Source organism: Lathyrus oleraceus, chromosome 4, assembly GCF_024323335.1.
Source record: "Lathyrus oleraceus cultivar Zhongwan6 chromosome 4, CAAS_Psat_ZW6_1.0, whole genome shotgun sequence".
In the NCBI taxonomy this organism is placed as follows: domain Eukaryota; kingdom Viridiplantae; phylum Streptophyta; class Magnoliopsida; order Fabales; family Fabaceae; genus Lathyrus; species Lathyrus oleraceus.
Window position 1 is genome coordinate 154,329,065 of NC_066582.1, and position 27,204 is coordinate 154,356,268.

General features: G+C 34.3%; 1 protein-coding gene across 1 annotated transcript; it reads left to right on the forward strand.

Moving 5' to 3' along the window:
- Positions 1-20,881: 20,881 nt before the first annotated feature.
- Positions 20,882-25,120, forward strand: LOC127074264 (novel plant SNARE 11). The gene is made up of 10 exons (XM_051015570.1): positions 20,882-21,310; positions 21,402-21,494; positions 22,066-22,159; positions 22,242-22,279; positions 22,394-22,482; positions 23,265-23,344; positions 23,934-23,990; positions 24,096-24,188; positions 24,281-24,355; positions 24,642-25,120. Exons 1-10 carry the CDS (start codon positions 21,234-21,236, stop codon positions 24,732-24,734), a joined length of 789 nt encoding a protein of 262 aa, XP_050871527.1. The 5' UTR covers positions 20,882-21,233; the 3' UTR covers positions 24,735-25,120.
- Positions 25,121-27,204: the final 2,084 nt, after the last annotated feature.

A 27,204-nucleotide genomic window follows, 5' to 3' on the forward strand; every position in this document is an offset into this window, starting at 1 on the left:
ATGAATTTCTCAGTGATTACGATCTTCCTGTTTATAACATAGGAAGTTACCGTTTCCTTTTTATCATTAACATGCACCCAAATTTGCTTTACAAGCACTTGATAAACCGAACCCTTTAATCTTTCGAAGAAAGAGTTCCATCCTTAAAAAGCCAAGGTCTCAAAGAAATCAAACCCATTTTCCTTAAGGTTTTCGAAGTCTACAACCGTTTCATATAAAACCATTAACTCATCAATAGGAGTGTTGAGAGTTAACTAAGGAATCCCTTCCATAATGAGATGATTCTCATAAGCAATAAAGTAAATAGGAGATTGTGGTTGTTGAAGAGCACCCATTGATGAATCTTGAAGATGAAGATGAACAGTTGCTGAGAATGTGTTTGAAAGTTTGAAAGAATGAAAGTGTGGGAGTAAAGTGCACGTAGTGTGAAAATGTGAGTGAAGTGGATTTATATAAAAAATTTAAGTAATGATGACAACAAAAGGAATACACCGTCCTAGGGGGAAACATAAGAGATTTTAACCTAATTCCAAGAAATGTGAAACCCAATGTGTCACGCTAACATCACGCATGCTCAGAAAGTGGGACATATGTCACCACTAAGAACCACATGATATCATACGAAATGACAAACATTAAATGTAACATCTGTTCAAAATCAAGAAGGGAAATCGATAAGATTGCTTCTAATCAGAACCTTTCTGATTCATGAAACTTCCTCACTTCAAAAAGCTCATGTCTCATAATCAACAAATAAATTCTCAGAACCTAATCAAGAGTTCTGGAAGCTTAACATTGTGAAATTCATATTTTCATTCTGAACAAAAGTCCATAAATAAGTTTTTCATAATGAAAACGAATTTATCTTCAGCAAGGGGTTTTGTAAAGATATCAGCCAATTGATGGTGTGTATCAATAAAAATACCCTTTTAAACATAGTCACGTAAAAAGTGATGTTTAATTTCAATATGTTTATCCCTGGAATGCAAGATAGGATTCTTGGACAAACAAATAGAAGAAGTATTATCATAGAGAATATGAATGTTACTCTCAAGTATATGATAATCTTCCAGCTGACTTTTCATCCAGAGTATCTGAGTGTTGCATCCATAAGTTGCAATATAATCAGCTTCGGCTGTTGAAAGCACAATTGTTGACCGTCTCTTACTCGACCACATGATCAGATTGTCTCCCAGAAATTGACAACTACCAGAAGTACTTTTCCTTTCTATTTTGTCTCCAGCATAGTCAGTGTCACAATAGCCTACTAATTTGTATTACTTGATTTTATATAAAACAAACCAAGGTTAGTAGTACCTTTTAGATTCCTAAAGATTCTCTTAACAACAGTTAAGTGAGTTTCCCTAGGATCTGATTGGAAGCGAGCACATAAGCATACACCGGATAAAATATCAGGTCTATAAGCGGTTAAATAAAGGATATAGCCTATCATACCTCTGAATAGCTTCTAATTTACCTTACTGCTTACCTCTTCTTTCTTCAGAACGCATGTAGGATGCACTGGAGTCTTTGTTGGCTTACATTCTGACAAGTTAAACTTCTATAAAAGTTCCCTTGTATACTTGATCTGAAAAATGTACATTCCTTCTGAACATTGATCAATATGAATTCCCAGAAAGAACTTGAGTTCTCCCGCTAGACTCATTTAAAATTCTGCCTGCATTGATTTAGCAAAATCCTTGCATAAAAAAGCATTAGCAGAACCAAAAACAATATCATCAACATAAATTTGCACAACCAGAATATCATTCTTAAAGGTTTTGCAAAAGAGAGTTGTGTCCACTTTCCCTCTAGTAATGTTTTTCAAAAGGAAGTAACTTAGTCTATCATACCAAGCTCTGGGAGCTTATTTCAGACCATATAACGACTTTTTGAGTTTGAAAACAAAATTTGGGTTTTGAGAACTTCAAAACCAGGGGGTTGGTGCACATACACTTCTTCAGAAATGTACTCATTTAAGAATGCACTCTTAATATTCATCTGATAAAGAATGATGTTATGATTTGTGAAGACAAGATTCTCAAAGTGTTTTGATAAAGACATGCTCAACATATATGCATTTTAAAAAGAATGCGTCAAGACTCAATCACATGCTTCTCTTTTAAAAGCATTTCAAAGTCTTGAAGATTGTTATTGATTCGATCAAAGTGATAAGGTGTTAAGTTCTCAATCTCTCTATGATAAGTCAAGTGCTCTAGTTTTTATCATCCATACATATCTTGGTTGTTTAGGTCTCTTAAACGTTTCCGTTTGGCATTCACTTTAATTTCAAAATGCATTATGCCATTCTATTTATGTGGTAATCGGTTACCATTATTAAGGTAATCGATTACCAACTATGCGTACTGCCATGTGTGACAATTTTTGCAACATGTAACCGATTACACAGTGCATTTTTTCAATTTTTTTAACATTGGCTCAAGTGTAACCGATTACACCATATTGGGTAATCGATTACCACTGAACTAGTGGTAGAAAAAATTGCATTCTTTCATGATTTTTTTTATGAAGTGTGTTCTTGAAGCATGGCATCCTTTCATGTATCATAACCATTTAGAGAGGTGTCTAAGGGTTATATATAACACTTTCTGTAGAATTTGAACAAACCTCATTTTTCACCAAATATTTTCAAACAATCTTCTTCATTCATATTTTCAAAATTATTTCAAGTGTTCTTGATTAAATTTTCTGGTGAAAGTTTTTACACAGAACTTTCATACACATTCATATAGTTTCATCCATATCATCATTAAAACACTTGTTTGTCATAAAGAAGTTTGATTACTTTAAAGGAGAATATTAATCAATAGATTAATATATTATTCCATTTGTCAAAAACTTGTAAAAACTCATATTGTTGTTTTGTCCTTGTTGTCCAGGATTGTTGGAAACAAGAGGTTCATTAAAAGGGAGGATTGTTCTCTTTTTGAACTTAGTGAAAAATCCAAGAGGATTGTTCTTGGTGTGATTGTTAGTGTCTATATATAAAGAATATGAAGAGTCTTGTAAAAGTCATAACAATAGTAAAATCTCTTTCATATTGAAAGGGGACTGGAGTACTCTCGATCTGTGAGGGGAACCAGGATATCTCTCTGTGTTCTTTACTTTCTGCACTTTATCGTTCATTGCTTAACCAAACCAGAAAACAAAGAACAAAGTTTTCATAAAACCGGAAAAAGTTTTCAAAGAACCTAATTCACCCCCCTCTTAGGCGCATACTCAACTTACATTTGGCAATAAAGCGGGTTATTGGTAACTTGCTCCTCAAATCCAGAAGATGGTTTCCGCAAGCGTAAACCCGGTTTTCAAAGATGGCGGTAGTAGAAACAAACCACCTCTATTTTCTGGAGAATATTTTGACTTATGGAAAATCTGCATGAAAGCATATTTAGAAGCACAATGAGATTGTATATGGGAAACCGTTGAAAATGGTCCATATAATCCTATTAGTATGATCAATGGTGTTGGCACTCCGAAGGTTAAAAGTTCATATAATGAAGACGATAAGAAAAGAATACTTAATGAAAAGAAAGCTATCAATATTCTTCAAAGTGCATTAATTATAGATGAGTTCTTCTGCATATCTCAATGTAAATTGGCAAAAGAAATATTGGACATTTTGGTGGAGACTCACGAAGGAACCGCTGAAGTTAAAAGATTCAGATTAAACACATTGAGTCAAGAATATGAAATGTTCATAATACAGACTGGAGAATCTATTTTACATTATAGAAAAGATTTGTTCACTTGACGAATCATTTAATTTCTCTCGGAAAGACCTTTACAAGTGATGATCTCAACCTTAAAGTGCTAAGATCCTTGACTAGAGAATGGCAACCAAAAGTAACGACCATATTGGAGAAGAAAAGTCTTTCTACTATGATGTTCGCATAATTATTCGGAAAACTCCAATAACATGAACTTGAACTTTGAAGACTTGTAAAGCATGAAAGTCAAGAAAAGAAATCCAAAGGAATTGCTTTAAAGGTAGATTCAAAGGAAGATAAAGATGATGGCGCACCGGAGGAAGATGGAAATTTCATGCTCTTTGTTAAAAGGCGTGGTAAGTTTTTTGGTAAAAATAACAAATCCTTTTATGCAAAAAGAAATAAACATTTCAGGAAAAAGGAGGCTTCCACATCTACGCAAGATGTCAAATGCTATGAATATGGAAAGCAAGGTCATATAAAGCCGGATTGTCTGAAACTCTCTAAGAAAGGTGGCTTTAAAGGCAAGAAGAAATTCAAGAATAAAAAGACGTATGTTTCATGGGAAGATAATGAGATAAGTTTTTCATCAGGATCGGAAAGCAACGAATGTGCAAATTTAGCATTAATGGCTTCACACCATTCCGACGATGAAGAAGATGAGGTTAGTAGCAGTTTTTCTCTTTACGATAGTGATACACAAGGTGCTATAAATGAACTTCTTAAAGAATGCAAAATTATGTATAAAACAATATCATCTCAAAAGAAAATAATTTCATCTCTAGAAGAAAAATTCGTGACAATTGAAAAAGATGTCGATGATGAAAAATAAAAGATGATTAGTGAAAAACAAAATTTTGTATGTAAAAATTGTGAATCACTTTCTTTCCAAATTGTCTAATGAAAATTAGTTCTTGAAAGGTGTGAGAAAGGACAAATTGGGTTGGAAGGTGTCCTTAGCCAACAAAGATATTCCAATGACAAAAGTGGACTTGGTTATTCAAAGTTTTCCAAGCCAAGTTCTAGTAAAACTATCTTTGTTAAATCTAATGACCAACCAACCAAAGAGAAAGTGAATAAACCAAAAGATGTTCATCACTGTCCTAAAAGAAAAATATTTTCTAAAAAGAAATCTTATGTTCCTAGATATAGAAGCAACTTTGAACCTACTTGTTTTTATTATGGAATAGTTGGCCATACTCATAATGCATGCTATGTTAGAAATTTTAGCATAGCAAGTTGGCATTATGTATGGGTAAAGAAAGGCACTAATTATGAAGGATCCAAAGCAATTTGTGTACCTAACAAAAAGTAAATTTGTTTTGTAGGTATGCTTGAAAACCACATCAAACCTTTGGTATCTTGATAGTGGTTGTTCCAAGCATATGACGGGATACATTAACAAATTTTCAAATCTAGCATTAGAGGCCAAGGATTATATCACATATGGTGATAAAAACAAAGGGAGAATTCTTGGTATAGGAAAAGTTGGAGCACCACCTTTCACATCCATTGAATATATCCTTTATGTCGAAGGACTAAAGCACAATCTTCTAAGTATTAGCCAATTTTGTGACAAAGGCTTCAAAATCAAGTTCACCAAGGATGAATACTTGATTGAAGATGAAGTCTCACATGAGGTAAAACTCAAAGGTAAGAGATTTAATAATATATTTATGATTTCCCTTAATGATGTGTCTTTGAAGGTAAAATGTCTTATGGAAAACAATAACGAGTCATGACTTTGGCATAAAAGATTCACTCATATTCATATGGAACATTTGAATAAACTTATAAAGCATGATCTTGTTATTAGATTGCCTAAGATAAAATTCGTCAAAGATAGATTATGTGATGCATATCAAAAGGGAAAACAAACCAAATCAACTTTCACATCAAAGAATGTGGTGTCCATTACAATTGTTGCATATGGACTTATTTGGTTCATCAAGAACAAGAAGCTTTGAAGGTAATGTAATGCTTTAGTTATTGTTGATGATTTCTCTAGATACACTTGGACTTTCTTCTTAGTGCAGAAAAGTGATGCATTCAAGGCATTCAATAAATATGCAAAGCAAATTCAAAATGAGAAATCTCTAACTATTGCCTCCATAAGAAGCGACCATGGTGGAGAATTCCAAAATGCCTCCTTCGAAGAGTTTTGCAAAGAACATGGAATATTTCATAATTTCTAGGAACCAAGGACTCCTCAACAAAATGGAGTTGTGGAGATAAAGAAGAGGTCACTTGTGGAACTTGCAAGAACAATGCTTAGCGATTCAAATCTTCCAAAGTATTTTTGGGCGGATGCGGTAAGCACAACATGCTATGTAAGTAATAGAATTATTATTAAACCTATCTTGAAAAATATCCCTTATGAACTCTTAAAAGGAAGTAAACCAAACATCTCTTACTTTCACATTTTTGGATGCAAATGCTTTGTCCTCAACAATGACAAAGACAATCTAGGTAAGTTCGACGAGAAGTCCGACGAAGGTATATTTCTTGGATATTCTCTTACTAGTAAAGCTTATAGAATATATAATAAATGAACTTTAACTATTGAAGAATCTATGCATGTTTCTTTCGATGAAACTAACCCTCCCAAGGAGGATATTGTTTTGTGTGATGATGATGATATTGTAGAAGTTCCTCAAAAAGATAATTCAAGTGCAAACAATGATAATCAACCAAAACATCAAGATGAGAAAGATTAAAAAAAGACAAATGACAACGATCTACCTAAGGAATGGAGAAATCATTGGGATCATCCAATTGATAAAGTCATTGGTGATATTAGTCAAGGCGTTGCAACAAGATAAATCTCAAAGATGCATGCTTAAATATGGTGTTTGTTTCACAAATTGAACCCTCCAAAGTTGATGCAGCTTTAGGTGACGACCAATGGATAATTGCTATGCAAGAAGAGTTAAACCAAATTGAAAGGAATCAAGTTTGGGAACTTGTCCCTAGGCCAAGTGGTAAACACATCATAGGTACCAGATGGGTGTTTAAGAATGAGATTGACGAGAATGGTATAATTGTTCAAAATAAAGCAAGAATGGTGGCCTAAGGATACAATCAAGAGGAAAACATTGATTTTGAAGAAACGTTCGCTCCGGTTGCAAGGTTAGAAGCTATCTGTTTATTACTTGCTTATGCATGTTTATTAAATTTTCAATTATTCCAAATGGACGTCAAAAGCGCATTCTTGAATGGCTACATCAATGAAGAAGTATATGTCAAACAACCCCCTAACTTTGAAGACTTCAAGAATCCTTCACATGTTTTCAAGTTGAGGAAAGCTCTTTATGGCCTAAAGCAAGCACCAAGAGCACGGTATGATCGTCTCAACAACTTTCTTTGTGAAAAGGGATTTGAAAAAGGTAAATTTGACAAGACCTTGTTTATTAAGAAAATAAAAGGTAACAATTTATTGGTTCAAGTCTACGTTGACGACATCATATTCGGCTCACTAAACAAAGAAATGTGTGAAGAATTTTCATTAATGATGCTAGGAGAATTCGAGATATCCATGATGGGTAAGATGAACTATTTTCTTGGACTCCAAATTAAGCAACTAAAGGATGACATCTTCATCAACCAATCAAAGTACGACAAAGAGTTGCTGAAAAGATTCGACATGGATAGTTGCAAGGCAATGTCTACTCCAATGGGATCCGGATCTTATGTTGATCAAGATGAATCAGGTGGTTCGATCAATATCACAAAGTATCAAGGTATGGTTGGTTCCTTACTTTATTTGACGGCAAGCCATTCTGATATAATGTTCGGTGTGTGTCTTTGTGCTCATTTTCAAGCCAATCCAAAGGAATCGCGTCTCACCGTTGTTAAAAGGATCATGAAGTATCTCAAAGGAACAACAAATGTCAGCCTATGGTATCCTAAAGGTAGTATTTGCAATTTAGTTGGTTATTCTGACGCTGATTATGCATGAAGTAAAACTGATAGAAAGAGCACTAGTGGTACATGTCACATTCTTGGAAATGCATTAGTATCATGGGCTTGCAAGAGACAAGCATGTGTTGCCCTTAACACCGCTTAAGCGGAATACATAGCAGCAGGTAGCTGTTATGCTCTAATACTTTGGCTTAAGCAACAACTTCGTGACTACGGATTCAATCTTGGATGCATTCCTCTATGTTGTGATAACACATGTGCGATAAACATTACAAAGAATCCGGTCATGCACCCAAGTGTAACACCTCAAAATTTGCCCTCCTCTCTTGGGACTAGCTTTGCATATTGCATATCATTTGTTAGGTCATTAGACATTGCACATTTCAAGATCTAACTACTTTTCCCTCCAAAAACCTCCAAATTCTCTCAAAATTTTCACACACTTTTTCATCAATTTCATCACAATTCTTCATCCATAGTGTGAATTCTTGTTGGATCTACCTTCTCCAATCACTTGTGTGCATCTGTTTCATCAAATCAAGGACAAAAGCTTGCATAATCGTGACTGTTGAAAGCTTGATCTACCATGGCAATTTCATAATTCTTGCATCTGGAGCATTGTTGTGCTAAGGCATTCGTTTCATTCAACTTCCACATCAATAATCTTCATCTGTTTTGGCTTGTTGGACGTTGAAGAGCAAGAATCATGATCTGCCATCTCCAAGAGGTAAAATCTCGATCTCTTTAATTGCTTGAATCATCATGTGGCTTAGATAGATCTCTCAACATAGATTATCATGCTGTTTGTGGTTTTGGATTTGGTTGAGTATCGAGAGAGAAATCTTGATTGGAAGTTTGATGTGCAAACCTATTTTTGTTCGATTTGCTTAGCACAGTTAGAGTTAGGTCAAACTAATTGTATATTCGTGATGTGCGTGTTCAGACGGTTTCATTGATGTATAGCATGTTTATTTTGGTGAGAAAAAGTTCTTGAGGATTTTCTGGAATTCTGGTGATGTTCTTGATGAAGAGCAAGCTCGCGCACGTGTTTGATCCACATTTTTCCATTTCCTTTTCGAAAACGTGTTTCCCGCTTCCAAGAGCCAATGAGAGCGCGCCACTGAATAAATGAATACGGCGTCGTTTTGCTTGCGTTGCAGAATATTACAAAATTGCCATTTTCAGTTTAATATTATTTCATTATTTCTTTTTCTTTTTCATTTTCCATTTCATTTTTGATCCATGATTTAGAAAATTCATAACTGATTCATTTCTTGTCCAAATTTTGTGAGGTTTTTTGTATTATTCTCCTTGTGAGGTGTAGTTTTTAATGGTGATTTTTAATATTTTTGTGCACATGTGAAAAAATAAATTGCTTAGGGTTTGTTTGGATGTGTGCAATTTGTACATGCTTTGCCATTTCATTCATAAAATGATGATGCTTCCATAGAAATGTTTGAAATTTTTTGTGCTTATTCTGGACTCTTTTATGGTGATTTTGGTATGTAGTTTGTAATTTTTGGATCCCTGGTTGATGAGATATGAATTTTTGATTAGAGGTGTGACAATTTGTGTCACACCAAGCTTGATGAACTTCATGATTTTATTTGCCTTGCTTAGGGACATTGGATTGAGCCAAATTTTTGCATGATTGAGCATATGTATGTTGAGAACACATGTGAATTTTTCTGGATTTATTGATGACATTTCCTATTTGATTGGAATTTCCTCCCCTGTTGGGTCATTTTGTGATTTTTTGTGACACTTGTTTGTATTTGGCTTGTGAAATTCTGGTCATTAATTGGATGGATGTGAAATTTGACATGTGGATTCTAGACACATTATAGGTCATTGTGGTTTTGGTCCCATTCATTTATCATGTATTGTCACTGTTTTATGATTATTGGAAGTTGATGCTTGTTTTGATGCCTTGTGTTGGCTTGCTTGAACTTGTCTGGACTTTTTGATTTTCATTGACCTACTTCCTTTGATCCAAATGAGCTGAAATTTGATATGCTATTCATTGGATATGTTCTGTTTAGACTTGAATTTTTGTGGAATTTATTGAAATGTTTTGGTATGCTTTTGATGATGATCATTCTGTTTGGTCCTTTGAGGTTGCAAATTGCATATTTTGTGCCTTTTCTTTCATGAAATGATGATGATGAATGATATGAGCATGGGACCAATGGGATTTGTTTCTAATTTGTTTGATTGTGATTTTGGTTAATTTTCACTTACTGTTTTGGATTTTTCATCTCCTTTTGGCCCTAGGCTTGTCCTAGTGGTCTTGTTTCTCACTTTTGAGTTGTGTTTCAGGTTGAGATGCAAATGCTTTAAGGAGAAAAATGCAAGTTGATTAAATTGAGTTTGGTTGCTTGTTGTGAACTAACTTGTGTGTTTTGTAGGATGCTTGGCTCACTTGCTTTGAGCTTGTGCTTGGCTCACTTGAGTTGATTGTGCTTTGCACATTGCATTGTCTGATTATACATTGTCTGTTGGTTCTTAACTTGTCTGTGTTGACTTTGTGACTTGAATACTGACTGTATTAGATTGATTTCAGGTACCATAGTTGCTTTAGTTCTTTAAGAACTTGCTGTGCTGCTGCTTGGTTGTATAAACCAATTGAGGTAGACTCTCTTGTCTCCATGTAGTCTGGAAGACCTGGCTTGTTATTTAGCCAGGCAACTGTCTGAAGTCCTCCTTAAGAGGCGATGTTTGTGATTGTTTACTTTTGTCCCCAAGCAGGTAAAGACCTCTATGAGGCAATTGGCAGATCAAAGAGATATGCAATCTATCTCCCGCTATTCTGTTGAGTCGTCCCTCTGCTCACACCACTGTGTTGATGCATTGGGACATTAACCCAAGATCTTGTACAGTTGTACAGTTGAGTCAGAGTCTTAAGTGTAGAAGGGTTCCCCCTTTCTGAACCCACACTCCTTTGTCTGAAGCTCTCCCTGGCCAGGGATAAGAGCTGTGAAGTCTAATCCTCACTCACCTTTCATCTGGCTTCACCCTGACTCTCAATGTCAGGGTTAAGAGCGAACACTACCCTGTACAGATGACTTGCCTTGGCAGTCTCACCCTTGTTTGAGCCTCACTTGACTGGATATAGTGTGTGCTACTTGTGAATGTTTGCTTTATTTTGATTGGGCATGCATGCTTTGCTTTTTCCTGGTTAGGATTAGCTTGCTGTTGTGCAAGTAGGATAGAAACCATAACATAGGGCAATGATGCATGATAACACCTAGGCTCGAGTACAGCTCCCTAGTAGTGTGCCTCCCTTTGTATCTGGTTAGAATTTCTTTCCCTGTTTAGGGGAACTACGTCGCCCTGATCCTCATACCAGATGAGGTACGTAGGCAGGAGACCGTGCGAGGTCTCTCCGGGCACTTTTTTTCTTTTTGTGTGTGTTTGCTTGTTAGCCCTCTTGTGTGCCAGGATATGTAAGACCAGCGATTGGCTGTCCGTATCCTGAGTGTGTTTGTTTGGTTCGGAAGCCGATGTAAGTCCAGCGATTGGCGTTCGGGTTCCATGTTTGCCTGTGTTTGTGTGTGTCTTGTTTGGCGTGCGTGAGCCGAACTACGGCAGCTCTGATTCTCGTTCCAGACGAGATACGTAGGCATAGGATGCGATATCCTAGCGAGCCCGTTCCTCTCTTCCCCCACCTGTGTTGTCTTCAGTGTGTGTGTGTGTGATGTTTGTTTTAGCAACCTTTTCTTTCTTTTAGAGCGTGGATCCCGTCGAGTACGACGGACGTGAGGGGTGCTAATACCTTCCCCTTGCGTAACCGACTCCCGTACCCTTCCTCTTTGGTCGCGAGACCATGCTTTTTCCAGGTTTACTCTGAGCGTTTCCTTTCCCTCTTTTGGGATAAATAACGCACGGTGGCGGCTCTGTGTTGTTTTGTTTCAGCCCGCCGGTTGTTTTTCGCGGATGCGACACCAAGAACCAAACATATTGACATTCGACATCATTTTCTTACCCAATATCTTTTATTTTGAAATATATATATATATATATATATATATATATATATATATATATATATATATATATATATATATATATATATATATATATATATATATATATATATATATATATATGTGTGTGTGTGTGTGTGTGTGTGTGTGTGTGTGTGTTTTCTCTTACATGAGTTTGAAGAAAAAGTCAATTTTGTGTGTCCTTACAATGTTTGTATTACTTGTCTGCCTCGCATAAAGTTGTCAAAAGATATGTTAGATGATGTGTAATGGTTGACTTTTTAAATTTCATTGCATGGTGATCTTGGTGAAGTCACTGTTTTAAATTTCATTGCATGTTAGATAAAAGCCCACTTTGGGTGTAATCGATTACACCCCTATTACGTGACTCCATTCTGTCTCTATTTTATGGTGTAACCAATTACACCTCCCTGGGTAATCGGTTACACCTGATCGTTTCAGAATTTTTTAATTAAATTTGTGTCATTTTGGATAAGTGTTTTTATTTTAAATATTTATACTCATTTATCACTTTCCAATATCACTTTTCATCTACCCTAGACCTTCAAACTTCTCCTCTCTCATTTATCTTCATAACCTAAACTCCATTAAAACCCCACTTACAAACCTTTCTCTACTTCCACTCTCTCTTCCCCAAACTCCTTCCAAACCCCAAACCAAAAAATATTTCCTAAAAACCCTAACTTTTCCAGCTCCCATGGCTCCATCAAGGAAAGATAAAGGAAAAACCAAAACTGATGAAGGTATCTTAGAACATCAAGAATCTGCTCAACATGCTCCATCCCTCAAAAACAACAGACTTACGTTTGATTTCCGGAATCGGTCCCTTATGCCGGTGAAATATGGTAACCTCTCCTCTTTCTCTTCTCATAGTTTTGATTTTCCGGAACTCTTGAGACGTCAAGGAGTATACTCTATGGTTTCCGAATATGGAAATTTTTACCCGAATTTGGTTAAAGATTTTTATGCAAATCTGGTTATTATTCCTGGTGTTAAGGATGTCCTAACTTCTAAGATTAAGAATACTGAAATTATTTTGGATTTAGAAGCTTTTGGGAACTGTTTGGGAATCCCGTATAAGGGTCAAGCTTTTCATCATGGGTTAGTCCCAGAATGGGAAGGTTATAGTAAGATGGACTATTTCTTTCACATCTGTCATGTCTCTCAACAAGCTATTCTTGGTAAGAAGAATCCAGCCTCTTCCCGGGTACTTTTGTTTTCAAAGAATTTGACCGTAAGCAATAGGATGCTTCATTACTTAATTTCTTATGTTTTGATGCCTAAACATTCAAATCACTCTCAAATTGGTGATCTAGAATTACAACTTATGTATGCTATCAAAACCAAAATTCAGGTTAATTGGGCATATACCATCATGTACCACATGAAGCATCAACAATCCCTAACTGGTGGGTTACCCTATGCTAGGATAATCTCCAAAATCTTGGAAGGATGTGGTATTGATCTGAAAAGGGAACCAAAGAAGAAGATGACTGCAAAAGAATGTGAAATCAACGCTTCAACATCGGTTAGAAATACTGTATACATGCGTTTTTGACGCCATGAGATTTAGTATGCAGAATGATTCTTTCGACAAATGACGTCATGAGATTAACAGTTTAGTTGATGAGTGTTGTTCGACACTTCGACAAAATGATGGTTCGACATTTCGACAAGATATTTGCAGATGGAAAGACGTCTTTGACAGGCATGAATGATGTTACAGTATTTCGACAATTCAACAAAGTCTGGAGAGAGACGTCATTTCGACATAAAGTGAAATTTTAAATTCAAAAGAGTTGTGACGTTTGGCAGAAGACGCGTGGAAGCATCTGGCGAAAGAAAGAAAGCCAAGTGTCACAGTTTTAGGATTTGTTCGTTAGTAACAGTTATTTTGTTTGTATATAAATAGGATAGTTGTTATCGGAAAAAAGTGTGTGAAAACTTGTACAAAATTCCTGCAAATACTCAAAGTACCCGTGTGAGAGAAAAGAGTCATATTTGGAACATGTACGTGTAAACAAACACCAATTCTTTCAAAGTTTTATTTTATAAAATTCAAAGTTCTTTACCAATTTTCCTTTACATTTACCAGTCATTTATCTTTCTGCATTTCCTTTTCGACACTTTATACTTTGCCAGTCATATTCCGCATTTTATCTTAATCTTGTTAAGTTTACTTATATTTAAGCATTTGTTATCAATATCTTTCGACACGAAAGACTTAGTGAATATAATGAAAGATACAAAAGTTGTTCTAGAAATTTACAAAGTTATTTAGATTTTTCACATGTCCTAGGATTTGTGTGGTTGATCCTGCAAGTAACCCAATTCGACAAGTATTGGAAAACCAAAGGTTGTTTGCCAAAATCGACAGCGAACAAATACCGATATCTTTATGGACATGGATGGTATGTATAAATATAAGGATGAATCCCCAACCTCTTCAAATGCTCCTCCACCTCCTCCACCGGCTCCGGAATGCGGATATTGAAATGAAGTTCTCTACAACAAAATCTGCTCAGTTGAGACTACTATGATGAAAAATTATCGAGAGCAAAAATTTGAAATGACTTCTATCAAAAGACTTTTGGAAAACCTTACCAAATCCCAAAACCCGGAGATGAGTGATGAAGAAGAAAGTGATGAAGATCAAGGAGAAGACGATGAGGATATGGGAATGTCGAAAAGTGACTAAAGGGTTTTAAAAATAATTATTATGTTTTGTTTCGTGTTTTCCTTGTTATGCTGAATTTTTTATCTTTAGAATTATGTTTTCATGAACAATTTGGTTTCGTATTGAATTATGTGTGTTATGGTTATTTTTCTATCTATGTATGTGTTCATATTATTCACCTTATCATCCTACAACATATATGTGTTATATTGTTTTCGTTTTTCCCATCCTTTTTGCTAATGACAAAGGGGGAGAAGATGTATTTTTGGTTGTTGTATATTGTCTGTCTCTCTAACAATGCAGCTAACAAATTCTTTAAAAATCCCAATCTTGTATAAAGGGGGAGTTTTCATTTGTTAGAGAAATCAAAACTGGATCAAATTGTCAAATATGGAGTTGTCATCATCAAAAAGGGGGAGAATGTGAAGACAAGCTTCTCAAAGTGTTTTGATGAAGACATGCTCAACATATATGCATTGAAAAAAGAATGCCTCAAGACTCAAACACAAGCTTCTCTTTTAAAAGAATTTAAAAGTCTTGAAGATTGCTATTGATTCAATCAAAGTGTTAAGGTATTAAGTTCTCAATCTCTCTATGATAAGTCAAGTGCTCTAGTTTTTATCATCCATACATATCTTGGTTGTTTAGGTCTCTTAAACGTTTCCGTTTGGCATTCACTTTAATTTCAAAATGCATTTTGCTATTCTATCTATATGGTAATCGGTTACTAGTATTAAGGTAATCGATTACCAGCTATGCGTGCTGCCCTGTGTGACAATTTTTACAGCATGTAATCGATTACATCTTTTGGGTAATCGATTACACAATGCATTTTTTCAAATTTTTTAACATTGGCTCAGGTGTAACTGATTACACCATATTGGATAATCGATTACCATTGAACCAGTGACAGAAAACATTGCATTCTTTCATGATTTTTTTTATGAAGTGTGTTCTTGAAGCATGACATCCTTTCATGTATCATAACCATTTAGAGAGGTGTTTAAGGGTTATATATAACACATTTCTGCAGAATTTGAACACACCTCATTTTTCACCAAATATTTTCAAACAATCTTCTTCATTCATCTTTTCAAAATTATTTCAAGTGTTCTTGATTAAATTTTCTGGTGAGACTTTTTACACAAAATTTTCATACACATTCATATAGTTTCATCCATATCATCATTATAACACTTGTTTATCATAAAGAAGTTTAATTACTTTAAAGGAGAAGATCAATCAATAGATTGATAGATTATTCCATTTGTCAAAAACTTGTAAAAACTCATAATATTGCTTTGTCCTTGTTGTCAAGGATTGTTGGAAACAAGAGGTTCCTTAAAATGGAGGATTGTTCTCTTTTTGAACTCAGTGAAAAATCCAAGAGGATTGTTCTTGGTGTGATTGTTAGTGCATATATAGAAAAACTAGGAAGAGTCTTGTAAAACTCCTAACAATAGTAAAATCTCTTTCATATTGAAAGGGGACTGGAGTACTCTCGATCTGTAAGGGGAACCAGGATATCTCTTTGTGTTCTTTACTTTCTGCACTTTACCGTTCATTGCTTAACCAAACCAGAAAAGAAAGAACAAAGTTTTCATAAAACCGAAAAAAGTTTTCAAATAACCTAATTCCCCCCCCCCCCCCCCCCCTCTTAGGCGCATACTCAACTTACATGATTAATTGAAAACAAAATTAAAAGACATATAGACTCTAACCTGGCAACTAGAGCATGTTACTTAGGTTTCAAAATTGAGTTCTTACCCTTTGTATGTTTCTGTGTCTGTGCAGAAATATCAATCTCAGTGCCAGCAGGCACGAAATGCACGTAGAGAGGTTTTGCCTTTTGACTTTCGTTAGGTTTTATAGTTTATGTACAACCTAAACCTTTCTTGCCATTTCTGCTAACTCTATAGATTAGAGAAGCCATTTTTCTTATATTTATGCTTTTAGCTAGAAAGTACTAGAATGCGCTGTCATATATAATGATGTAATCAGTACCAGAAGATTTTGAGACTATTTCCTCCTCTAGTTTTGAAATTTTGCTTTTCAAAGCAGGGTTGTTACTTTATAAAGAACATACTTTTTCATTTAGAGAGAAAATATCTTTCTCAAGCTCACTGCGAGTTTCAGAAGCAATTACTTGGACTTGTTTAAAGTCCTTGTATTTACTCTGAAGACTCTGGTACTTTTCCAGCATTTTAGAGAGACATGATTCAAGATCAGAACGCGATACGTTAAAAAAATACCTCTTTGGAATCAGAGTCTGATTCTGATTCTGATAATACATTGTCTTCTGATTCTTCAGAACCTTTAGGATCATCTGTAGTTGCCATAGATGAAATATTTGCTTTTTCTTCGTCAGAATCTTCTTCTTCAGATTCTGGATCATCCCATGTAGCCATCAACCCTTTCTTGCCTTTATAAATTTTTTTCTTAGGCCTTTTGTCCCTTTTCAACTTAAGACAATCATTTTTGTAGTGGCCTGGCTCCTTGGACTCAAAGTAGATAACTTATTTTCCAGAGCCTTGCTTCTTATGTTCAGACAAAGAATCAAAACGACCAACAATCTTTTTGGCTCTTTTGAACTTCCCTTGACCATTGTGTATCTGCTTCCAGAGTCTGTTGACTCTCTTTGAAATTAGAGACAACTCATCATCATCCTCTGAGTCTTCATCAAATCCTTCTGATTCTTCCTCAGCTTGATAAGCTTTTATCTTCTCAGGCTTAAACTTTAAGGCAACAAATTTACCTCGCTTCTGATGTTCATTTTCCTTGAGCTCACTCTTGTGGCTTCTTAAATAACTAACAAGTTCTTCAAGACTAATACTGCTGAGATCCTTTGCCAGCTTCAAAGCAGTTACCATAGATCTCCATTTTTAGGAAGACTTCTGATAATCTTATTGACATGGTCAGCTGTAGAGTATCCTTTGTCCAGAGCTTTCAGTCCTACAACAAGCATTTGAAACCTTGAGAACATAGTCTCAACTGTTTCATCATCGTCCATTTTGAATGCCTCATACTTATGGATTAAGTCTAAATCCTTTGTCTTCTTTACTTGAACATTCCCCTCATGAGTCATCCTCAGAGAGTCAAAAATAGATTTGACAGAATCTCTGTTTGTTATCTTCTCATACTCAGTATAAGAGATAACATTTAGCAATATAGTTCTAGCCTTGTGATGATTTTTGAAATCTTTCTTCTGTTGATCAATCATATCACTTTTTGATATATTATTCCTTCAACATTAATTAAATGAACATAGCCACCGAATACAAGATCCCAAAGATCAACATCGTAACCAAGAAATAAGCTTTCTATTCTATCTTCCAATAATCAAATTTCTCACCATCAAAGATTGGTGGTTTTGCATTGTAGTGATCTCTTTCATTATTGGTAACAATGTTAGTAGCAACCATTGTTTCTCACACAAACTGGATCGATATTGAACATGGTGAAGTGTTGATAAAACTTTTATCACAATCAGAACCGGAGCTCTGATACCAATTAAAGGTGTAAAAAACACGAGAAATAGGGGGTTTGAATTGGGTTTTACAAAACAAAAGTTTTTTACCAACTCAAGAACACAATAATAAGTTAACAAAAAAGAGATAAAACACAATTATTTTTATCCTGGTTCGCTTGAAACTCAAAGCTACTCCAATCCACCCACCAAGGTGATTTTGCCCTATACATAAAGACTTAATCCACTATAATCAACATATTACAATAATCACAAAGAATAACATTCTTTGTGTTCTTAAGGATCCGACTATACCCTAGTCTCCTTAAGGACTCACAAAGAATAACCTTATTTGTCTTCTCAAGGATTTGACTATATCCTAGTATCTTTAAGGAATCAAATAAACAGTTTGAATAATATTTTGTGTGTTACAAGTTGCTTCAATACAAGCATATTTTACACAAATGATAAACAAACACTTAAAGAAAAACTGTGTACAAAAGAATGATAGCTTTTCACAAAGAAACAGACTTATCAAAAAGTTGTATCACCGGCCTTTTCTTCAAGTCTCCAATATCTCACTTATATAGCATAAGAAAAAGACCGTTAGAGGGTAAAATGGGGAAATCTCATAGAGCGACTATCCACTATTGGATGTTGAAAGAAGTGATATTGCGTATTGTTCTTCGCCCACAAAATCAGTGATAAGTGTGTTGTATAATATTATCCTTTACCCATGAAATCAGGTAGTGGAAAGGATATTCAATTTGTACTATGTACTATTTGATCATGTTCTCATTTGATCTTATCTTCAAGTTCACTAGCTTCTGATGAAAGTTGATGAAGCATGAAATGAACAAATATAAAGTTAGATTCAAAAACTTTGGTCAGAACCTTGGAAATATCAATAATCTGGCTTGAGATCTTCAGTATCTTCAGAATCTTCAGAGTCTTTAGAATCTACAGTCAGAATCTTGATAACCTCAATCGTCTGACCTGAGATCTTCCGAATCTTCAGTTACGTAACACAACTTCAGAAGCTTGTCATTCTTTAGAAGTCTGGTGATCAGAGTCACATCCAGAAGCACTGACCGAGAGAACGTTGCAGCAACAATATAGCGTTTCCTCATAAGCTTCTCATGAGTGAATTAGCACAGAAGCAGAAAGATTATTGCAGCAACAACATTGAACATCTTTTAGAACTTCTATTAACTGGCGCAAAAGCGGATTTGGAACTCATTGTTCAGAAACTGATGACGTTGCACGTCATATACTTAGAATCAGAATTGCCTGTTAAAGCTACACAATAATAAACCATCAGGGCACCAAAATTATTCTCACACAAATACAACATTGTTATCATCAAAACTCAAGGTATAGATGCGGAATCAAATCTTGTTCTAACAATTTCTTTCTACGAATTTGACGTTTTGGAGTAAATACACATTCAAGGTGCCTTTGCATAACAAGATCCCATTCGGTAATCATCTCAACAAAAGAAAAAAGTTCTCATTATTTGTACATTGATCTTGGTATTTGTTCCACGAAAAGCTAAATTTTGTCTAGAAAGATATCTAACAATAGAATGATAAAAGTTTAAATGTCATTTTCACTAATTTTAAGTTTTTTATTTTTATAGTGAATCACATTTATATGAATATTTTTTTGACTGTCCTGTCATACTCCGTTAGTGATACTTGACGTTAGGGACCAAAAGTGTGGATGAAAAGTATTTGAAGGACTATTTTTTGAAAAAGATTTCAAAGACTAAAAATAAAATTGACTATATTTACATGAACATGTTACCTCCGATTTTCGACATAAGCATTAATTATAAAGATGCGATAAATTTTCTGATTTGATGATAGATTTATTGTCAGAATTGAAATGGTTAGAAAATCCCGTAGATATTTCGACAAATTTGTTTGGTCAAAAGATGATGCCAACTTTGGTCGAATTTCTAATCAGACAGAGACCAAATGTTTGATTGGTTTTGAGACTTATAAAATTAAGAGTTTTCCAAACTTTTATTTTCTCCATGCAGTCTATGAGGTGTAAGTGGATAAGATCAAACAGTTATTTGAAGACACGTGAAAACCTATCGAAGTTGGAGTCTGCATGGAGACGAAAACGTGACATATTTTGCTTAGTCGACCGTTGTAGACGGTTAACTTAAGACCAAAGTCGATCTTGAGTAAGGGCAAGACGATCCTTAGCCCAGAGCCCCCAAATTAAAGGGGTCTCATTTTGTTTTTAAAAAAGTGAAATATATAGTTAATAATATATTAAATAAATTATGAAATGGAAAATAAACATGAATTTGTCATTGGCTAAGTGGTAAGAGATATTTTTTTAAATGATGGTAAATGTTGTGGGTTCAATCCTCCTTGTTATACTTTTTTAGGTGTGGTCATTGCAAGACTCTGGCTTATGTAAGAATATTCTCTTGTCTAAAACGATTGGTTGGAGGGGGAATTAGTTATAACTAATGTGACAGTGATGAATACAATAATTTGATAAAGAAATGAGTGCAATAACATGTTCTTATTTGACGAATAAAACATTGTTCTATTTTAAAGATTGTATTTTTTATTAAGAATCCATTTTTAGTATTTGGCATGGACCTCTAAAAAGTCAGAAGTGATATTTCTTAAGACTAACTTATAAGTATCAATGAGTTTGTGAGAGAATAGTCAAAAATGTATTCATAAGCGTTCCAATTTTTTTATAAATCAAATTTTTTATTTTCAATTATTTACTGCATTGAATTTTATTTCAATTATCTTTTATTTCTTTTATATTTCGACTTCAATATTAAAATATGTTTCAAATTTTTTATTTTCACATAATATATCTCAAAATATTTTCGAATTTAATTTTTTAAATAAAATTAAACTTGTTTTATTTATCAAATTTCACAACGATATACTTATTTCTATAAATAATGCTATGCTATGATTTACAACTTACAAGTGATACTTTATTATACAGAAACAACCTTTTAATCACATTTTTTTCAAAATTTATTACAGCGGTACCTTATAATATAACAACAATCAAATCAAGCGAACCAACTTAACGACGTACTAGTATATTAACAAAAAAACAAAACCAGTATCTTCTATCGTGGTTTAAATTAAACGGCCAAATTCGTTTAAAACCCAAAATACTAATAAAAAACTCTGAAAAATAATCACGATTCACGAGCGACAGGAAACACACACAACAAGATCCAATATTGTTTATGTTTTTTGTTCTTCGAAAGTAAACGAACGGCACAGTAATCTCTAAACGTCGTTTTGAAATCCAACCCACATTTCAAAAGCTATTCCGCGTTATAAAATCTTCTTCCAAACAAATCCTAATTATCCTCATTCAGATCTCGCCGTTGGTGCGGAATCTGAAGGTTGAGGTAGATTGCACCGCCCTTGAAAATGGATCAGTTGTCGGCGATCAGCGAGGATCTGGCGGAGATCGACGGACGCGTCGCCGACAATTTCCGCGCTCTATCGTAGGGATCTGAAATCCTCCGCCATTTTTTTTTGCCTCAAAATGACGTTTTCTGTTTCGATTTTTGAATCGTTGTTGTTGTTTTTGTGCAGAAATGGATTTCAGAAACTGGAGAAGATTAAGGATTCGAGTAGGCAGAGCAGACAATTGGAAGAGCTCACGGAGAAAATGCGAGAGAGTAAAGGGTACTTTTTCTCTTTCCTTTGTGATTCATGTGTTTGGTTTTTATGTTAGGTGATAAAAAAATCTGGCAATGTGAGCTTGATGTTGTTCATTTTATTGGATAGAGTTAATTGTTGTTTGTGATTTCCAGATATGTGTTGAAAATGTGTTAAAAAGTATGAACCAGAAATCTGAATGTATTTTGATAGTTGAGTGTTTGGTTATAGGTGGCGTTAATTGATTTTGAATTAATTGATTAGGTTAAATTGATTTTGACTAGAAGTGAGTTGAAAGAAAAATATTCATGTTTTGGTACTTTCGTCTAAAAGTGATTGATTTGAACAAAATTAAAAGTCAATTTTAGAGGCAAAATCTCGAAATTCTAGCTTAGAGATAGAATCAATTATGGAGTTAAAATCAATTCTACTCAAGAACATCCATACATGTCAAAATCAATTCTAAAGGTTGGTTGATTAATTCCATTTTGGCATTGGAAGCACACGGAGTTTTGATCATGAATTAACTTGTTTAAGAACTGAGGTTTGGCTCTCTGCTTACCGTCTAGTGTGTATGTTGTTGGATCTGTTTTTTCAGGCTTATTAAAGAGTTCGATAAAGAGGTCAAAGCTTTGGAGTCTAGATTTGACAGAGAAACTAACAAATATTTGACTGAGAAAAAGCAGTCAATGGTAAGATCTTTAGGTTTATTGCTGTCTGTAACATCTAATGGCATTCATTCAGTTGCTGACAAGAATTTGATTTTTGTTGCAGATCAAAGAGTTGAATTCATATGTTGCTTTGAAGAAACAGTAAGTGAGAACATCCTTTTGCTTCCTTAGAATGTATCATTCAGTTCTTCATTGAGTGTAATGCGGACTTTGATAGCATCAATAAATATGTGCTTGTGTTTTATTACAATGCAGATATGCTACAAATATTGAGAATAAGCGAATTGAACTCTTTGAGGGGCCCAGTGAAGGTTACACAGAAGAAAATGTCTTGCTAGCTTCTGGTAAGTATCTGAGCTTCTTCATATCGGTTATGCTAATATTCATGCATCACACCTTGTTTTCAGCGGTCAAATGAAGTCCATGATCATTTTATTTCACTAGGCGTGACATTAATGACTGAAAACACTTTATGTTTAGTCAACAAATACATTTTCCAGTTACCCAGTTTTTAGACAAGGCCTGTACTTTTGCCACCTTCTTATGATTGATTTATATGACTCGTGGTTGTATTCATTTTGCATTTGTACCGTGACATCCCCTAAGTTAAGCAAATATTCATGCGATATAGGAGGAATCATAGATAGAAAAACGTGACTGTATGAGTGGAGGAGTCCTTAATCATTTCAGTGAAAGTGAGAGATTAGAAAAATTATCATACTTCTGTATTATTTCATATTTGGAGATGGTCTAGATGTGCTTTGACATGTTACATTACTTGAAATTCAACATGCGTGCTTCATAGTGTAATTCCTTTCTCACACTTCTATGATCTTCATCCTTTTTTGTCATCATTTTTTATTTTTTAAAAAGGCTCCAATATGAAGCATAAGTAGAAAAAGTAAAATTGTCTAAAAAATATTCTGTTTCCGCTATTGTTTAAAGGGGGCTGTTTTGTTTCTGCTTCTTCTGTCAATTACAAGCACTTATAAATTTTTGGCTGTTGACCTTTAAAAGTCCGAAGTAGTTTTAAAATACAAGCTGTTGTGGTTTTAACTGCATGACCAAGCAAGATTTAATCTGTTTACCACTTTGGTTAATTTGGACCATTTATGATGAATTACAGCAATGTCAAATGAACAGCTAATGGATCAAGGGAATCGGATGATGGATGACACGGATCAAGCCATTGAGAGGGGAAAAAGGGTTGGTTATACCTTGAATATCACTATACTTTTCTTCCAAATACATAGACTGCTACTGATTTTATAACTTGCTATAGTTTTTTTGTTCTAGAGTGAAATGGCTCACATAATAATATGCTTTCTTACTTTTATTTTCGTGATAATAGCTTTTGGTTAAGTAAATATATGATTTTTAGAACACAATTTGATTATTGGTGATGAGTCTGACCTTAAAAATATGTACGGTTTATACCTTGAATAAGACTATACTGGTCTTTCTGTTTTGTCAAACCGTTGTCTTGGTTGTGCCCTATTGTTTGTGTTGCTTATTGTTTATTTAGCACATTCTCTCGTCGTTTTACTTCCATAAATATGTTATGGCAATTTACCTATCTCTTTCACAGCATTTTCCTCATTTATATTAATCTAAGATTATGCTCCTGAGTCCTAAATTTTAATCTAATTATACATTTTCACATGAATCCTAAATACTAAATAAAGTTTGATTTGAATATGCTGGATATACAAATTCTGTTGTCTATCTCCTGTGGATAAAGAAGGGAACTTTGCTAACAGAAAGTTTTTTTCCATGAACCCTTCTGCTTGAATAGATTGTTCAAGACACAGTTAATGTTGGTACCGAGACTGCAGCAGCTCTTAAGGCTCAGGTATCATGAATCTTATACATAAACAGCCACCCTATAAGTAATCCAAGTTTTTTTTTATTTTGAATTTGACATGGGAATTAAAAGCTGTAATCTCTTCTTTTTTAGACGGAACAAATGAGCAGAGTTGTGAATGAGTTGGATTCTATCCATTTCTCTATAAAGAAAGCATCTAAGTTGGTCAAGGAAATCGGTAGGCAGGTCAATTTCTACAGAATCCACATATTTTGTTCAGTATAGTTCCTAACTTTATGAATCATTCATTGATAAACTTGCTGACATTTTTGTAATAGGTTGCTACTGACAAGTGTATTATGGCATTGCTTTTCCTCATTGTCATTGGAGTAATTGCTATCATTATTGTAAAGGTGAGAGAAGTTTACTTTCTAACTTATGGTTCAGTTTAGCAAAATCCTCTATTGTTTTGTTTCAAGCTGAATTTACTGGTGCCTAAACAACTTGTTTACTTACCGGTGCCTAAACAACTTGTTTACTTACCGGTGCCTAAACACCTTGTTTCCTTTATGTTATCACCACCATCTTGGTTTCATTCAAGAAGTTATCTCTGTTACTATCTTGCCAAACTATATTCAAGAAGTTATCACTACCTTGGTGCTTATTTTTACTGATAAACCTTATCTTTCAAATTTTCAGCTTGTTCATCCAGGCAACAAGGACATACGCGACATTCCAGGATTAGCTCCTCCTGTCATGAACAACAGAAGACTGCTTTGGAATCACAGTTGATGGCTTAAAGTGAATTTTTTGATGAACTTAGACAAGTGACAATTGCTTTGGGAACACACAAGGATTAAAATGAACATATTGATGAGGTTGTCAAATTGATTTTGTGTCGTGCTCTTTGGTTTGTTGGCGATGACAAGGATGCAAGCTGTTGTTCGAATCAATGTTGCCAATAGTTGTGTTGTTAGATAATACTAGTTGATTGGTTAGTTGACCTGAAGCATGATGGAACATTGGTCTAAGCCTGTATGTACCTTTGATTGTTTTTCTTGAACTGCACAATTTTTACTCCACAGATTTGATCAGAGTCATATTGTAATATACGCTGGCTTTATATTTTTCTATGTACCATTTATAGTCCTTAAAAAAAACTACTTTGACATCATAAATATTATCAATTATAGCATAGTTCAATTATTTATTTACGCTTTAGTTTTGACCTTAATTTTTAACCAAGTTTGAGACAGGTTGTAGCTTGTAGACAATCAAGTTCTATTTTAGTTTGAGTTTTGAAAGGTGCTGCAGTTGCACAACATGAAGGTTTGATCAAAAGATCCAATGTTCGTTTTTATGAAACACCAAATATTCGTTTTTTCCTACCAAAAATATTTGCCTTTAGTAAAGAAAAATTGCCTTTACTTCGTAAAATTACTAACAAGATTTAAGACTTTTAAAATGAACAACTGTGGACCCAAAGATGAAAAATTGATTTTAGAGAGAAGATAAAATACCAACTGATTTGGCATGGACATATAGGTATAAGTAAAAATTATCTACGACAAATAGAATAAAAATTGGCAAAATAGATATAGACTCAAATAATTATCTATTAAAATAAATATGCATGTGTGCGGGTACAGGTATCTTAGTATCCACTCCATCTTATATTTGCATAATATATATTTTTAAATTACATAATATATATTTTTATTATTAGGAGAATGCTTATTTGTATAAAAAATTAAAGACAAAAAAGACAAGAATAAATCTAAATTATTCATCGTTACTACTATTCCATGATTCCTATTAAAAACAAAATTAAATTTTATAAAAATCCAAAAATATTCTCGAAAATAATGACATATGTACATTCTTGCATTTCTTCTTCAAATTGTTTCATAATAAATAACACTACTTTTGCTATTATAGACACAATATATTTATCAATTTTATTAAATACGTCACTATTAAAATTGTACATATTTTAATATTTTAATATAAGTGTTTGTTTATTTTTTTAATTCAACAACAATATCCTTGGATTTTTTAAAAATATTGTTAAAAACTTAAAAAAACATGTAATTTTTTTAAAATGAAAAAATAGACAAAATATATTATAAAAAGAAAAGAGTACAAGATACAAATAAACGTATCAGAGGTGTACTAAAACCACAAACAACGACAAACAAGAGAGAGAGAACCAACACCAAAATCTCAAAAAACAAAAACATAAGACAATCTTCCGGTCGACGGAAAAACCCACCTGAAACACCAGGCACACCACCCCCAGAAAGAGTAGGCTGAAGAGAGGTAAGCACAACCACTTGAAAAAAAAGGGCAGTTGACTACCCAACTCACCCCTAAAATCGCATACACTAGATGGTATGGGTATCTGGTCAATAATTTTTTATTAGAAATATGGATAAACGGATATGGGTATAAGTACTTAGATACCCACAGGGAACATGTAAAAATGTTAGTGCCCACGCAGGTATGGCCTCGGGTACGATTTTTTTTTCAAACCGCGAGTATGCGAACAAGTACTATAGTACCTTACCCAAACCCTACCCATTTTCATCCTTATATGAATTCAAAGAAGATTCTAGGACTTTGGGGAACAAGCGCGAACATGCCTTAGAAATACCTGATCAAGACAAATGATTGACGAAAGATCGTTAGGTCACAACTAAACGAATAATATTTTGACAACTTTATCCTTTGAACATATATTTTACACATAATATTCTAGGTCCCTAAAATCGTAGGACCTTACACTATAAAAACAGAAGCAAGACGTCAAATAAAGGTACACACATTTTTACCCTAAAATACCTCTCGCTATCAATGATAGATGTCTTGGGCGTAAAAGTGTTTGAAGGTACCCCCTTAGCGCAAGATTAAACTTGAAATGCATCAACAAACATCCCATAAATCACCTATGATATGAACCATCTTTCACTCACGTGAGAAAATCCGATCCATAAAAGATCATTGGTGTTGTCTGTGAGAACGTTAGTCAACATTATATCATAATAATCAATCAATGTCCTATATGGTGACATCCCTTTGACACTTTTAGCTACCGATGAACAAACACGTTGTCGAGGGGCCTACTGGTGTCCATACATAGGAAATAAACTACATTAGAGTAATGTAACAAACAAATTCAAGAATCGAATTAAATAATCTGGCCACCACATACCTCTTGGACTTACGATAGTTTGGCCCGAGCCAACGATAAAATACTGACTTA

Excerpts from the sequence above, each read along its gene's own strand:
- LOC127074264 (XM_051015570.1), top strand. The coding sequence starts at position 21,234 with ATGGATCAGTTGTCGGCGATCAGCGAGGATCTGGCGGAGATCGACGGA. Across the intron at positions 22,483-23,264 it reads AAATGTCTTGCTAGCTTCTG|CAATGTCAAATGAACAGCTA; the intron begins GTAAGTATCTGA and ends GATGAATTACAG. Across the intron at positions 24,356-24,641 it reads TTGCTATCATTATTGTAAAG|CTTGTTCATCCAGGCAACAA; the intron begins GTGAGAGAAGTT and ends TCAAATTTTCAG.